The 16452-nt window shown below is 37.9% G+C and overlaps 1 protein-coding gene across 1 annotated transcript; it reads left to right on the forward strand.

Annotated features, from left to right (window-relative positions):
* Positions 1–321: 321 nt before the first annotated feature.
* LOC308515414 (DENN domain-containing protein 2C-like) lies at positions 322–13296 on the forward strand (the record flags this gene model as incomplete). The annotated part of the gene is made up of 2 exons (XM_081086011.1): positions 322–405; positions 11737–13296. The coding sequence occupies 2 exons, from the start codon at positions 322–324 to the stop codon at positions 13294–13296; spliced, it is 1644 nt and encodes a 547-aa protein (XP_080942137.1).
* Positions 13297–16452: the final 3156 nt, after the last annotated feature.

The raw sequence follows: 16452 nt of genomic DNA on the forward strand, positions 1-16452 counted from the left end.
CTACAGAACAGTTTTTGGAGAAGTTGTAGAGTGATGTGAATAAGCACATAGAAATAGCTTCGTTATAGTTTTGGAATATTTCCCTAAATGGTCAATGAAATGACCCAGGTGTCTACCAGTTGTGGTGATAAAAAATCTTGCTGTTAGATTATTTCTAGGAGTTTTGAAACTATGAGTGCAAATAGAAGTAGCAATTAAAAAAATATGTAAGACCATTAGCCTAACAGACAAAACTGGCAGAGACAAAAATTATTTGTTGATACATACAAAAAAATAAATTTTTTAGTGCCAGTTCTCATCTGAAGCTATTTCACAGATAGCATGAGTACAAAGGAGGAATATAGTGACAGCAAACAGTTGCCGGGAAGGGATATAGCCAATACTCAAGGCTATGGGCAGAAACAGGTATATTCTCTTTCACTTTTTTTTTTTTTATATTTGGTGCTTTTTAAAATTCAACACAATTACATTTTTTGAGGGTAATGACTCTGAATGTCTTTGTACTTGGAGAGATATAAACATCAGAAATTATTTGGAAATTGTTGACAAAGCTTAAAAATCAGAAATCTTGCCTGCTGTGTTCATGAAAGGAAGTTAGTAGATATTTGGTATATAGGTTTGTAATGAATAAATAGGGCATATAAAAACTTTACAACTAAATATAGTGAATTAGTTTAAGTGCTTTCCATTAAAAAAACATTCTAGAACAGTGGTTCTCAACCTTGGCTGCACATTAGAATCACCTGGAAATCTTTTTAAAATCCTAATTTCTGGGCCTCATCCTCTGGAAATTGTTTCTTTGTTACTACTGTTGTGGCTCCACCCCATAACAAAGAAACAGAATTTCCAGAGGATGAGGCCCAGAAATCAGGATTTTAATAAGATTCCCAGGTGATTCTAATGTGCAGCCAAGGTTGAGAATCGTTTTTCTAGAATCTAGAGCAGCGGTTCTCAACCTGTGGGCCGCGACCCCTTTGGTGGTTGGACTACCCTTTCACAGGGGTCGCCTAAGACCATCCTGCATATCAGATATTTACATTATGATTCATAACAGTAGCAAAATTACAGTTATGAAGTAGCAATGAAAATAATTTTATGATTGGGTCAAAACATGAGGCACTGTATTTAAAGGGCCAGAAGGTTGCGAATCACTGATCTAGAGAGATACAGTCTAACGTTCAACCTATGTATTGACTTATAGAAAACAGAAAAAAATATTTAGATTAGAATTTAGGACAAATTTTTTAAATCAAATTCTAAGTCTGCCTATCTATATAGTAGCACTGAAAAGTGGTTGGTTAATTAATTGTACCTCCCTTTGCATCCTCTTCCATGCTTTTATTACAAAGGCTACAAAAATTATAAACTTAACTACTCAAACTTCAGCTTTCCAAACTTCCTTCCTGCTAGGGGATCCATGTTCTCATTGTTCCCACTGAAAAATGTAAGTAGGTGTCTGCTGATTCTGCCTTTTTCCCTAAATTTTTCCTACTTCCTTTTGTCTGTAAATGATGTAAACACTAGGAGTATAGCAGCCTTCTTATGACATGATGCGACAGGATGTGTATGTGAAGGCCTGAGAAAGATCCCGGGTCCTTGTTGGCATAATAGAGAGCCCATATCAGTACTGCATTAAAGATCTCCAAATTTATTGTTATACTAGACAATCTTTGTGTATTTCAGTTTTTAATTGCATGTTTTTCTATTATTTGTTGCTAAACCCATACCTAACTGATAGAAGTCACACATCATTTAGTTATCTATTTTTTTTTTTAAGTCAGATATGTTTCTTGGTTTGGGATTCCACACTGGCAGTCTCTGGGACACTGATTCAAGTGCAAGTATATTATTTCTGATGGTGATCTCAGGAAATATCAGTAGGGAGTGAAGAAATGAGTCAAAGGAGGGAAGGAACATTATCCATTACCAGAGAGATGCAGAGAGAACTTGGAATAGTTGCTTGGACGCCTGCTTAAAGTTCTATCTGACTGGTGGCTTCTGAAGAGTATGGTTTATGGTGGAAATCCCATGGCCAAGTGCCTGTTGCCATAACTCCTTCAGCATAAAGAGAAGGCAATTGCACACAAAATGTGTGTAACCTTGAACCTTGGACATTGGTGCAGGTAGAGACACTGCAAGCAAAAATGTAAACATATTGGGGAATCATTCCAATACCAACAAGGACGAACTACCTCTTTTTCAGTATGTAGGGCCCCAATGCAATCAACTTGCCACCAGTGACTGCTCTCTAATTAATGGTATTCTATTGAGGGCTTTCTATCACTTTCAGTTTTATATTTGGGACTTTGTGCTTTCCAACTCTCTTTAGGCTCTAATGGATTAGCTATCTAGGATTTCCTGAAGATCGGGCCTCCTGGTTGTCATTCTGACTTCCTGTTCATTGCAATAATTATATCTATATCTCTAATAGTTAAGTGCTGCTGCATGACCTCTCCCATTAGAAATTACCATCATTCTCATTGACACTAGGTAGCTCAGTTCTATATAACATTAGTCCCTACCATTAACTTCTATGGAAGAGAGCTCCTAATTCTCAACAATATTGATTTACTCTTTACTAATTCATTTCCTATAACTTTAGAGAAAGGAGGATTCTCTGAACCTTACCAGGGAGCATAGACAATTCATTGATTCTTCAGTCTTTCATAGTAAAGCCATTCTAACATCTGATATCACTAAGAGTATTAAAATCATCTTTACTATTTTCCAACAAAGTTCTGGCAAATCCACCTCATTTTCTGTGGGTCGGAATTTTTTCCAAATTCTAAGGAGCCATATTAACTCTGCCTTTGTGAAGCCTTTCTGATTTCAAATCAAGTTCACTACACATTCCCCTGTATCATATACACAGAAGGCAAAAACCAAGATTATATACTTTGATTACTTACATTTTTTAATATGTTGCTAAAGTTGAACTCCTCAGGATGGAGACCATTTTAAAAAATCAGTTCAGGTTTTATGAAACTGGAATACCTTATCTTATCACAAATTATTGATCCATCAGATTGTTTACTCTTTCACATAGGGAACATATTTTTTAAATAAAAGAAAAATTTGCCTTTTATTTTTAAGTAAATCATATTTTAGGGGATTGTCTTTAAGCAACAGTCTGAGCAAAGTATTTATAACCAAAATATCAATCTTATTTTCCTCTAAGGCAAAGGCAAATTTTTTGCCACATGCCAGAGAAAGAAATCAGTGTGGTAGGCATGATGGTTTCTTAAAAACGTTTTGTCTCTCTTGTAAACTGTTAAATGTAAATGTAATAGTAATTCACTTCCCTAGGGACATCCAGTCCCATAAAATTAAAAGTTAAAGCTCTATACATTCAAGTTCTTATTTAAAATTAGAACCAGAATTAGTGTTACTTAGATATGTCTTATTTGTTTTTAGTTATTAGGTTAACCTTAATTTTCATCCATTATTGGTTATCAGTAAATTAAAGCTTTCTGCAATTTTAAAGCATGTTCAGATTTCATAAATTTTACAAACTGTTAATTCTTTCCTAGAGAAATGTTGTTAATCAAGATAATACACCTAATTGATTTAAGCTAACATTTGGTCTTTGCCATTAAAGTATAAACAGAAAATAATTTTTGAATAGTAAGTACACATTTCACACCTAATATAAGTATTTAAATCTAAAATACAATACTATTCTCTAATTTGGCAAATAATATTAATTAGAATGTAGTTTTATGTGATATAGATATTTACAACTACTTCTTTTTAAAAATCCTATATTAATTCTATGGACTCTAAACCTGAAGTTTAATAACTCATTTATAAGTTTTCTTCAAATGAGATTGATGATTCCTCATAATAAATATTTAACTGTAAGTCATAAAATGAAAAAAAAAAACTGTAAAACTTCAAGAAAGCCTTATACAATGCTATTGTTATCACAAACCCATAATTAATAACTGCATAACATCCTATATAATAAAGAGGTAATATGGAAATTTATCCTCACGCCCTCACAAAGATGGCTGCCTACAACCAGGCTGGCAGGGGGATTAGTGAGGGACAACCAAATGACTGAACAGCAGGCTATGTGGGCCGACCAGGCTGGCGGGGGGCAGGCCATGAGGAGCAATTAGGCTGGCAGGGGGGCAGTTGCAGGCAACCAGGCCAGCAGGGGGCAGTTGGGGGCGACCAGGCCAGCAGGGGGGCAGTTAGGGGCAACCTGGCCAGCACAAAGAGGCAGTGAGGGGTGATCAGGCTGGCAGGAAGGGGGCAGTTAGGGAGACCAGGAAGGCAGGCAGGCAGGTTAATGATTAGGATCCAGCAGTCCAGGATTGTGAGAGGCATGTCCCTGGGATCGGGCCTAAACCAGCAGTTGGGCATCCCCTGAGGGGTCCTGGATTGGAGAGGCTGAAGGCTGGGCTGAGGGTACCACCCCCATGCATGAATTTTGTGCACCAGGCCTTTGTTTTTAATATTATAGAAAATTTTAAAATTAATCATGCAAATTTGAGGAAAGAAGATCAGATTTTTAAATTTATTTTTCCAAACAAAGCAGAAAAAATCTTGACCAATAATTACATAGTAAAAAACAACATCAACAAGCAAATTAAGAATTGCCTCAAGCTCTTTCAAGGTTACATCTTAATATCCTTGAAAGGAGACACTTTAAAAATATAAGATCTTCTGAAATGAGCATTCTTGTTATATTATTAGCCTACTAAATAGATAGAAAAAAACATTTGCACAAAAAATATTTTAAAATGTTATATGAAACAAACATATATACTTATATAGAAATAATATATATGCTTATATAATACTAGAGGCCCAGAGCACAAAATTTGTGCACGAGGGGGAGGGGAGGGAGGAGATCCCTCAGCCTGGCCTGCATCCTCTCCAATCTGGGATCCCTCTTGCAATCTGAAATCACTGGCTCCTAACTGCTCACCTGCCTGCCTGTCTGATGCCCCTAACTGTTTTCCCCTCTTGGCCTGATAATCCTAACTGCCTATCTGCTCTCCAGTCCTGGCCTTATCCTCCTAACTGTATATCTGCTCTCCCTTCCTCTTTGTGTGCAGATGTGCTGAGGCCCCCGGTGCAGGTGTGCTGGGAGCTCTCCCACATGGCCCTGCCCCCGTCCTGTTTGGTCATTACGTGACAGAATCCCAGGAAATTTGCATACTTCTCTATTATTAGTATAGATTTCTACATAATATCTACACTAATAAAAGAGAAACATGCAAATTGGTGTCACTCCGCTATGCCCACCAGCCAATCAGAGTGACTATGCAAATTAGCCCAACAAAGATGGCGGTTAATTTGCATATGCAGGAGCAGAGCGAAGACTGAAGCCTCCCGCCGGAGTGAAGACTGAAGACTGAAGACTGAAAACTGAAGACTCAAGACTGAAGTGGCCTGGGTCCCGGGTGCCGGAGGAAAACCGGTGCCAGCAGCCAGGGGAAGGAAGGCCTATTGCGCTAATCTTTGTGCAATGGGCTTCTAGTTTATATATATAATTCAATTGCATTACATTCAATATTTTAATATCTTAATAATAAAATAGGAGACTTCCCCAAAATTGGACACCCAGGATAAATTCCCACCAGCCAGGATACAGAGTAGTTTAGAAAGTGGGCCCTAAAATCACAGGCCCTAAAAGTCTCAGCTCAATACGTACTGACTCATTAATGATGTGTCTCACTTTCCTTATATCATACCACGGCACTCACAGAATGACCTCCATGACTTCTTTTGGCAGTCAGCTGAGATAGTGAGTATAAAGCACCGAGCCCAGGTGATTCCAAGAACTTGAAAAATGTTTGTCATTCTTTTGGAAATGGTAGCTATGATGATGGTGGGGGTGTTTCTTTCCATAGGGTCAGATATTTCCCTGTGCCTTTTGGAGGCTTTTGGTGAAAAGTTTAAGAAGTAAGTTGACACAAATAAGCATTAGATATTTCTCAAACTAGATATTCAGTTTTCTGTGATTATGTACAACATTTCCATACCTTAATATACATCACTTAAGAAGGGCTTCCCACCATCTCAGTCTTTGAAATCCTACACATTCTACCATTATTTTTTCTCTCTTTCTTGACTTCTTCCCTGATCATATTAGCTAAAAATAACTTCTCCGTCCTCTATTGAAGTCATTATGCTTTATTTACATTTTGAGTGCTATGATTATCTAGAGATATGTACTATCTCACTTTCTCCTAACAAACAGCCTAATGAAATAAATATAATTATCATTCCAATTTTCCAGATGAAAAAACTGAGGGTACATAAATTATATTTATTGTCCAAAGTCACCAGCAAGGAAGCAAAGTGATTGAGACAGGTCTAGCAGCCTTACATGTTTACCTTCCAAAATAACTCTTCCCTACTGCCTCAGTCCCATATATGTCACTAAATAGGCCATCTTGGGTTGCCACTACTTGTATCCATGGCTTATTTCTCTTACTAAATTATAAGCTCCTAGAATTACAAACTAAATTATAAGCTCCTTAATTACAATTTTTTTCTCTTGTTATTTATAACAAAAAGGCCAATCAAGGATAACAGGAGGGAATAAATGCTTTTATCTGACTTGCTGAACTCAAGAAATACTAACACTCTCAAGTGAAATGAGCATGGAGAGATATCAATACTATAAAGATTCAGACAATTGTCTTAACTTTCAGAAGTTATACCAAGGAAATCTGAATCTTTGTCATGTCACTATTGATGATACATGTAAACTTTCATAGGGTCATGAAATAGATAGTGATGAACCATACACTTCCACAGCTTTTGTTTCCTCTGAAGGCTGACATGGGGTGTCATATGAAGTCACGGGTACCATTATACTTGCTGCAATCAATACTGTAATTAAAGGGACTAGCATCTGAAGAAATTTATCAAAGAGATCCAAACCTATATTCCCACTTTATATGACTTCAAAGCAATAAAAAACAAAATAGATATGCTGCGCACACACCAAAAAACCCCAAAAAACAAAAAACACACACACACAAAAAAACAACCTGACATTTCCTAGGAGTAATTGTTCAGAAAGATATAAATCAAGAAATAAACAAGGTTTTATACAAATTACAGATGTGTAAGTAGCCATTTACAGAAATAAAACAAAAAATAAACATGATTTCTAGTCAACAGTGTCTACTTCTCTCAGATTTTTCACATTCAACACAGAACTGACATAATGCTTTGCACTTTTATGTTTTTGTCAATAAGATTAAGATATCAATGGCAAGCTAACATAACAGTTAAGATCAGCATTTCTACTGTATAAGAGGAGGTCTTTGATTTGCCTGCACAAATTCAATACTAACTCATTAGATGTAACTATAACTTATTACTTTGTTTATTTGAAGATAATGCCTCAATATTTGGCCCTATGAATAAAGCAAATGATTTCATGTAATCTTAGATTTGAAGCGCATCTTAAATATCATTGTAGAAAGTACTTGAGTGGCTAAAGGATTCCCAGAGTTTGAAGACAAAGTCAGATAAAGGTTACTGTCTGAAACAAAGTTATAAAGATCATAACATTTCAATAACAGGTTTAATTAAATATATTGAGCATTTACCATGTTACTTACATGTGTCCTCATATTGATTGTCCTCATTAATGAATTCTATTATTATTTAGTGAGACATCTTACATTCAAGTGACAAAAAACTCAAGCTTGCTTAAACAGAAAAAGAAAAGAATGCAGTGAAGAAATGGAGGAGAGGAGAAATGCTATGAAACCTAAACAAGATTGCAGATGGACCTCAGATATTGACTAGAACTGAGAAATGTAAACTATTAAGAGTTTTTTTTTTCTATCAATGATGCTTTTCTTTATATATCTTCATTAGTCTTCTTTCTGATTCTTTATCCATATAGAACATCATGATCATATCACAGCCCCTGATTTTATGTGTTAAATGTTGTCTATAAATCACTTGCACTCTCTTAACCAACTCTAATATCTCCCAAAAAAGAGAATCTAATTGGCATCATTGTGTCATATATCCAATCCAATCTAATCATTAATACCTGGAAGACAATGTTACATGCCTTTATATAGCTACCATAAATTGTTTGTGGTAAATAGGAGCAAAACTATTATAAATTATAAAGATAATCCAACTATATATATATTTTTTAAAAAATATATTTTATTGATTTTTCACAGAGAGGAAGGGAGAGAGATAGAGAGTTAGAAACATCGATGAAAGAGAAACATCGATCAGCCGCCCCCCGCACATCTCCTACTGGGGATGTGCCCGCAACCCAGGCACATGCCCTTGACCGGAATCGAACCTGGGACCCTTCAGTCCGCAGGCCGACGCTCTATCCACTGAACCAAACCGGTTTCGGCGATAATCCAACTATATTAATACACATTAGTAATTTATCCAAAGATACAAGACATTGCACACAATCCAATCAAAGAGATTACTCACATCTAAGTTTCCTAAAAAACTATAAACCACTTATCTCTTTTGTAATGTGTGTGTGGTGATCTCTCTATTTTGAAACAGAAAAGCTGTAACTTGAATTGAGAATTAAAAAAAGAATAGCTATATATTAAAAATGAGTCCATACTAACCAGGTTTGTCTAAGAGAAAATGGTTGTCATAAATATTGTAGTAACTAAATAAGTATGTTCTTTAGTATAATGTATATAACTCTTGAATCTACCCCATCTTGAATGAAATATTTCTTAAAATCACTCAGTTGACTTTACTCTTCTTTTGTGAACACCCTATGGTTATATAACTTACACCTTCAATTTTATTTTTAGCTTTACACAAAGAAAATATTGATCCTGATCATAGACTCAAGACTTCTCATCATTAGCAAAGTGTACTTCCCATTCTAAAGAAATAAAAACTGATTACCCTTAAATGAACAAATGCCTTAATCATTGCTCTTTTTATGTAAAAGAAAATGTTCAGTCACAAGAAAAGAAAAATGCTTTTTTAAAATCCAAGACATGCTCCTTATATACCTAATCCAGACAGATCATAATGACTTGCCATTTACTGAAGTTGAAAAAATTACTCTATTATAATAACAAACTCTAAAAAATATTTTAATAGCTCAATATATTTCAACAGGGTGCTAAGTCTAATGTTTATTGACAAGATATCTAAGTGAAAATTCTTATAGCAAGGAAGCTCATACAAATAGGGTAGCAAGTATGTGTTATAATGAAAGTTCAATGACATTAAAACTGGCTAATTCAAAATTTTACCACCCCCACTTGAAATGTTAAGAAACTGCTTTTGAAAAAACAACAACAACTATTTTCCAACTATAAAAGTATATGTACATTTTATGGAATCTACTTTTGAACAGTGGAAGAATAAAGACATTGGCTCTGGTTAAATTGGTAACTCCAATTTATTTGCTTTACTAATGTTGAGATTTCATTTTAGGATGATTAATAATGATTATAAGCAACTAATTTAAAAGGTCATTAGGTGAAAAAAATTCAAGCAGAGAATCATAGTTCTTTAAATTAATGGTCTTTTTTTTTTAGTTGCAAAACCTTTTTTTAAGTGTAGGACACAACACAACATGTAGGTAACACTACTGTAATCAGAGTGCATTCTGGTTAACGAAAAGGGATGAGAAGTATAGGATCACTCTAATGAACTTTTTTATTTCTGTGCAAGCTGACTTTGAGTTACCTCTTAAAGCCCTGTGGAACACAGTTTACAAACCACTATTTAAATTAAAATTCTTCTTATGGTTTTCATAATTTCCACAATAAATTCCAAACATATAAATAAAAAGTGATATAAGTTTTTACAGTAGTTGCACTGTACTCTCTGGATTACATTGTTTCTAAACTGTTCCTTGATTCATAATAAGTTCATTTTCTGCAGTGGAATAGTTTACAGCTATCTGGTAAGTGCCATGTTTTCATAGACTTTTCACCATCTTGAGCAGCTAGATCCAGGCTAAAACTTTCCTTTCTTCACATGGAACTTAGAAAAGTGCTTACATAAATTAAGGAAATAATGCTGACTTACCAAAATGCCTGTCACTTTTTTTTCCCCCCCTGGAATACCTTTTTACTTTTTTAGGAAGTTACAAAGCAACACTATTTGATTTCTTCACTTTACTACACCCAAATGATAGAGCACTTAAGGCCACAACTTTATGACAAACTTTATGACATTCTCTTCAGCAGTATGAATGTATTATGCTCTATCTCTCTCATTCTCTGATTGAAAAACAATGTTAACAAACAAGATGGTGATGCCACATTTTATTAAGGTTACTTACTTGCCTATATTCCTATTAATAATACTAAAATATTTCTATTAATAATAGTCAAGTATTTTACCAATATTCAGTTTATTTATCATGTTTACATACTGATTATCATTAATAATGTATGGAATTTAACTGAATTATCCTCTAGGAGAACTGTGCAGGTATAGGTATATATGCTCGAAGAGAAAAAAATGAGGAGGAGGAGCACTAACTGTCACTTAGATTATTCTTGGACACCCATGCACTGAAGCAACTAAAGGTGGGCAACCGGAATAAACCAGGAGACGAGAAGGAAGAAAAGTGCAGACAGCCCACAGATGCAGCCCTATAGCTAAGAGCTCATGGCTCAGCAAGGAGAGGGGAGAAAGCCAGTGGTAGTAGGCACCTCCCTCTGCTGGAGGAACAGAGAGCTGGGGCGGAGGAGGAGCAGCCCAATAGAGTGAGCAGCAAGCAGAGAGTGAACAGTGAGTCAGCAGATGCCTGACAGAGCATGGGGTTTGGCCATGGGGTTTTCCTTTGTCCAGTCAGGTGGTGGTGTTTCAGACAAAGAAACAGAACCACAGAGCCATGCTACTGCTTGGACTCCCAAAACTTGCTTCCTGTTGCCCTTGAAGTCAGGTCCAGGAGCATATTATCTGTAAACCAAGAGCTGTTGCAGTAGAATCACTGTTTCCCTCTGTGACTAATCCTCAGGATGGGTGCTTGGGGTGGTACCCCATGGAGTTAAGGGGTCGCCATTATGGTGAGGGGGAAAAAAAAAACAACACCCACCCTAAGCAGCAATGCTGTATTGTCTTACAGATGTCACAGAAGTTCAAGACTGGAAGACCACAGAAGTAAAAATCTAGCAATTCAGCACCATCTACTGAAAAGTAGTAGAAAGACCTCTTCAGAAATAAATGTGGAGAAGACAGAACTTAGAAGACAGAACCTACACAGAACCTAGAGACAGAAGAACTTCGCTGGAGAGAACATGGCAAAAGATCCTGGACTGAACCTGACTATAGAACATGGCAAGAGAACCTGACTAGAACCTGGTGACTGAACCTGGCTGGAGAACCTGGACAGAACCTGGCTGGAGAACCTAGCGAGGGAACATGGCTACAGAACCTGGCTGGAGAACCTAGCAAGAGAACATGGACACAGAACCTCGCTGGAGATCCTCAACAGAACTTTGCTGGAGATCCTCAACAGAACTTGGCTGGAGATTGTGGCTAGAGATCCTGGCAAGGCTGCTGATTAACTGAACGCTGTCTCCGTGTCATTCCTTCTTTGCTGACTCTGTCCACACCTTTGGGGAACCCCTGGACCTGCTGGGGTTTGACCCCAACATCTGGTGCTGGAACAGGGACCCCTAGATAAGCCCCACTCTCGGGATGGATAGGACTCCACCGTAGGAAGAGGGTGGATAGTCTTCGCCGACTCCGTCCACACCTTTGGGAACCCCTGGAACAGGATTCCCCTAGCTTGTATTGAGAATAGATGACATATTTGAATCAAAGAGAGGGAAAAAGAGAGTAAAGTTACATCCGTACACTGGAAAAGACGTACCTCCTTCTAAAGGTGAAACCAGTGGGAATGAAAGTGATGCCGAGTATCTGCCAAAGAATCGCCACAAGCGCATAGCACAACTGCAGCAGCCTTCCAAGAGGAACCCCCACTACCAGACCTTAGAGCGCGTTCTCATTGAATTACAGGAGCAGCAGCTGTTTGAACTCTTTGTGGTAGTGTCTCTGCAGAAGAAACCATCAGAAATAAGCTACAGTCCCCAGGTCATTCAGCAGTTCCGTGGCAAGGGTGATCATGGCTTTAAACAATCCAAAGACACTGAAGAGAGGCTCAAAGTTATCCCCAAATTTTGTTTTCCTGATTCGAAGGCCTGGGATCCAACCTCGGAACTCAAGAGTGAGACGTTCTCCTTTGTCTTAACTGGTGATGATGGGAGCCGGTGGTTTGGTTACTGTAAGAAGCTTTTGCCGGAAGGCAAAGGAAAGCGACTCCCCGAGGTTTACTGCATGGTCAGTCGCCTAGGCTGCTTCAACCTTTTTTCAAAGATTTTGGACGAAGTAGAGAAGAGAAGAGAAATGTCTCCAGCTCTGGTTTACCCCTTCATGCGAAGTGTCATGGAAGCTCCTTTCCCAGCCCCTGGACGCACCATCACGGTGAAGAGCTACCTCCCTGGGGCTGGAGATGGGTCCGTTGAACTCTGCCGACCACTGGATTCCCGGCTGGAACATGTGGACTTTGCATATCTCTTTAAGTGCCTAAGCATGTGTCATCTCATTCGGGTCTGTGCGTCTCTCCTTTTGGAGCGAAGGGTAATCTTTGTGGCCAACAGCCTAAGCACCCTGTCAAAATGTGGCCATGCTGTGGTTGCCACACTGTATCCATTTACCTGGCAGCATACGTACATCCCAGTCCTGCCAGCATCTATGATCGACATCGTGTGCTTACCTACTCCGTTCCTTATTGGAATCCTGTCTTGCTCCTTACCACAGCTCCAGGACCTGCCCATTGAAGAGGTGCTGATAGTTGATCTCTGTGCGGACAAGTTCTTACAGGAGGTATCTGACGAGGATGAGATTTTACCACCTAAACTCCAAGCTGCCCTAATGCAGATTTTGGAAGAACGAAATGAAATTTTGGCTCAGGAGCAGAATTTCTCACAAGATGTGACGCTCAACTCTCTGGTGTCCGAAGCATTTGTCAGGTTTTTCGTGGAGCTGGTGGGACATTCCTCTCTGAACATGACTGTCACTGAGCGTGGGGAGCGTGTATTCCAAAGGGAGCCATTCCGTAAATCTCACACCTCCCGCAGCGTTCGCCACTTCCTGGATCTCTTCATGGAAACTCAGATGTTTGCAGGATTCATCCAGGACCGAGCGCTTCGGAAAAGTGGAGTGAAAGGTTTGTTTGAGGTCCGGGCCTTCCAGTATTTGGAAACAATTCCTGAGTCTGAACCCAGTGGGGTGAACAGAATTTTGCGGAGTCTCGGAAGTAAAATGAAATTTCTGCAGAAGAAATGAAATCTCCCACTGACTTCTCATCCTAAATAGGACAGAAAGTGCCAAAGAAAGTATCTTTCCAAGAGTCAGGATGCCCTGAAGTATTCTACAAAATCCTTGAAAGCTGAAAAGGTTCCAGAGCCGGCCAGAGTCTTGGAGGAGGAGTCTCCTGTTGCTGCTTTGTCATCACTGGAGAAGTGTCCGGAGTCATCTGGAACCAGTGCTCTCTTCCCTCTGCCTCTGGTTGTTTTTCAGGGGCCTTTTCTACTTGGTTCTTGGGCTTATTCTTTGTGTTTTGTGCTTACGCTCTAAAGGCACTTGTCTTTTATCAGGGAAAGACTTGGTGTTGCATTTTTTAAAAAGCAGCTCAAAGAGGAGCACAATGAGAGAAGTGCTGAGTTCAAGGTACTAGGGAGGCATGACAGAAGTGGCTAACACTAGCTCTCCAACATGTAATTCTCATCACTGAACTACATGGCAGCTTTAAACCTATGGGCTGTTTTCTGTCCAATGTTCCATCTAGGGGAATCTCACTTATTGGAAGCCCTATTTATTAGTACTGTTATTGAGTACCGTGTAAAAGTAGACATCTTGCAACTCCTCCCCCACACTGTGTGGCAGTGGAGTAACATGTCCCTCATGTGTCAACATGAAACTTTTTAGAATTACAACTAATAGGAAATGTCCTTCCAAGGGCATGAGAACTACGTTTTATTTTACTTTTTTCGTGTCTACCCTGTGCCATGCACTGTCGTACATGTGTGTATGTCATCTTAGTCTTCAAATCGACTTTCTGAGATATTTGAATCTCCATTTTACTAGTAAGAAACTGGAATTTAAAGGAGTTAAATAACTTGCCCGAAGTTATACAATAGAACCAGGACTGAAGCCAAAACTGTTCGTTGGTGAACACAGATAAAGCTGGTTGATTCTGAGATGGACATTTGAGCTCTATGGGATTATAGCTATTGAAAAGTTCTCTTTTAAGCTGAATTGTACCAGAGCCAACTCACCTCTGAGGATAAGGGACTTCAAACTAGAGCTGTCTAGATGAGACTCTTTTTAGTTCTCCTAGGACTGTTGGAATTTTTGCTCTAATTGGAGTCATGAAGATGAACATTACCTGGGACAACACCACATAATCACCCTAACCTTTAAGGTCTAAAGCCACAGTTAGTGATTGGAAAGAGGAACTTGTCAGTGATGGTGCCGTTTTCTTTGGTGTTACAGCAAATGTCAGTTTTCTTCAACTCCTAATGATGGCTTTAACTGGCATAAAAATATTTATTCAAGCTTAACAAAACCTTACAAGGTCTATGAGGACATAGTTTATTGACTTGTACAGTATTGTCAATTCACCCATTCAGGTGTGCATGGATGAATTGAAGCAGACACCGGTGCTACATAATTACTATAGATGTGGGTCCAGCAAGTAGAACTGAGCCCATGTCTTTTTAAAAATGTTTATTAAGCAGCTTACCCCAGTGGGGCTTTTACCAGATATCTCTCCATTTGGTCTCTTCTGACAATCCAACCCGAGGGAACAATCAGTAACTGGGAATTGTTTATAAAATGGGGGCAGGAGGTATTATTGTGGTGGATCCAGGCCATCCCTCTGTGAGACCTTTGCTTTGGGGATGAGGGTCATATTTTATCCCTGTAAGCTGGAGCTGCTTCCTTTTCTTAGGTCTGTTTTGTTTTGTTTTGTTTTTTTGTAAAGTTTTATGAATTCTGGACATGTTTGTAAAAGAATTGTTCAAGATGTGTATAAAATGTTGTTTACAGTTCTTCTAATGAATAAATACAAAAATTCCATGGGTCTCTTGGAGAATAAAAAAAAATGTGAAAGCAAAGGAGGACAGCAAATACCATGAAGAACCACAGTAACAATGATGACCAGAAAGAAAATGAAAAATCCCCAGAAGCAGGCAGGAACATATGGAAATAAATGACAAAGATTTCAAGATTACAGTTCTGAAAATACTCAACAAGATGTGAGAAAACGCTAACAGAAAACAAATCAATGAACAAAAGAAGTATTTTACTAAGGAAATTGAAACTTTAAAAAATAACCAGTCAGAAATACTGAAAATGAAGCATGTAATTAAGGAGAGTAAGAGTGAACTACTGACCATAGAAAACAGAATCAACCAGATAGTGAAAAGATATCAAAAATAGAATCTATAAATGATACAGAGGGAAGAAGAGAGAGACCTGAGAGTAAAGAAAAATGAAAGAGCTCTATAAGACCTATCTGACTCCTTCAGAAAAAGTAATATTAGGCATTGCGGAGGAGAAAGAGAGGGAGGACGGAATGGAGAGTCTATTAGAACAAATAGTGGATGAGAACTTCCCAAATCTATGGAAAGAACTAGATACTTGAATCCAAGAATCAAACAGAACACCTAGTTACCTCAATCCAAAGAAGCCCTCTCCAAGGCACTTGTTATTCAAACTATCAAAAATTAATGACAAAGAAAAATTCTTAAATCAGCCAGGGAAAAGAAGGAAGTGACCTACAAAGGAAACCCCAACAGAATTTCATCTGACTTCTCAGCAGAAACTCTACAAACCAGAAGAGAGTGGTTTATTAATTAAATATGTCTGAAAAAGAGAAATTACCAGCCATGAATAATATATCCAGCAAAATTATCCTTTAAATTGAAGTAGAAATAAAGATATTCCCAGACATACAGAAGTGGGGGGATTTAATCACCAGAAAACCTCGATTGCAGGAAATAGTTAAGGGAGTTATTCTACCTGAAACAAAGATAGATCATAAGATCACAACACTGTAAGATCACCAAAAAATGTATAGCATAAACAGGGATAGTTTTGACAACAAAACCATTCAAGGGGGAGGGGGAAAGGTCTGAACTGGAAAAGGAAGATAAAGATTAGATGCATTCAAAAGGAAAAAAAAAAACTACAGTATATATGCAACTTCATTTTTATAAACCTAATGGTAACTAAACACAAAAATCATTAAACAAGGACATATAGCTTAAAGAAAGATGAAACAAAAGAAAGATGTATGGAACACAACAGACAGAAGCATGAAGGAAAAGAAACAATGGAAGCACAGGCCTATGAGAAAACAAAAGATAAAATGGCTACAGAAAATCCTTATATATTAATAATTACCCTAATTGTAAATGGTCTGAATTCACCAATAAA

This window comes from Myotis nattereri, assembly GCF_964212035.1.
Source record: "Myotis nattereri genome assembly, chromosome: 3".
Lineage (NCBI taxonomy): Eukaryota > Metazoa > Chordata > Mammalia > Chiroptera > Vespertilionidae > Myotis > Myotis nattereri.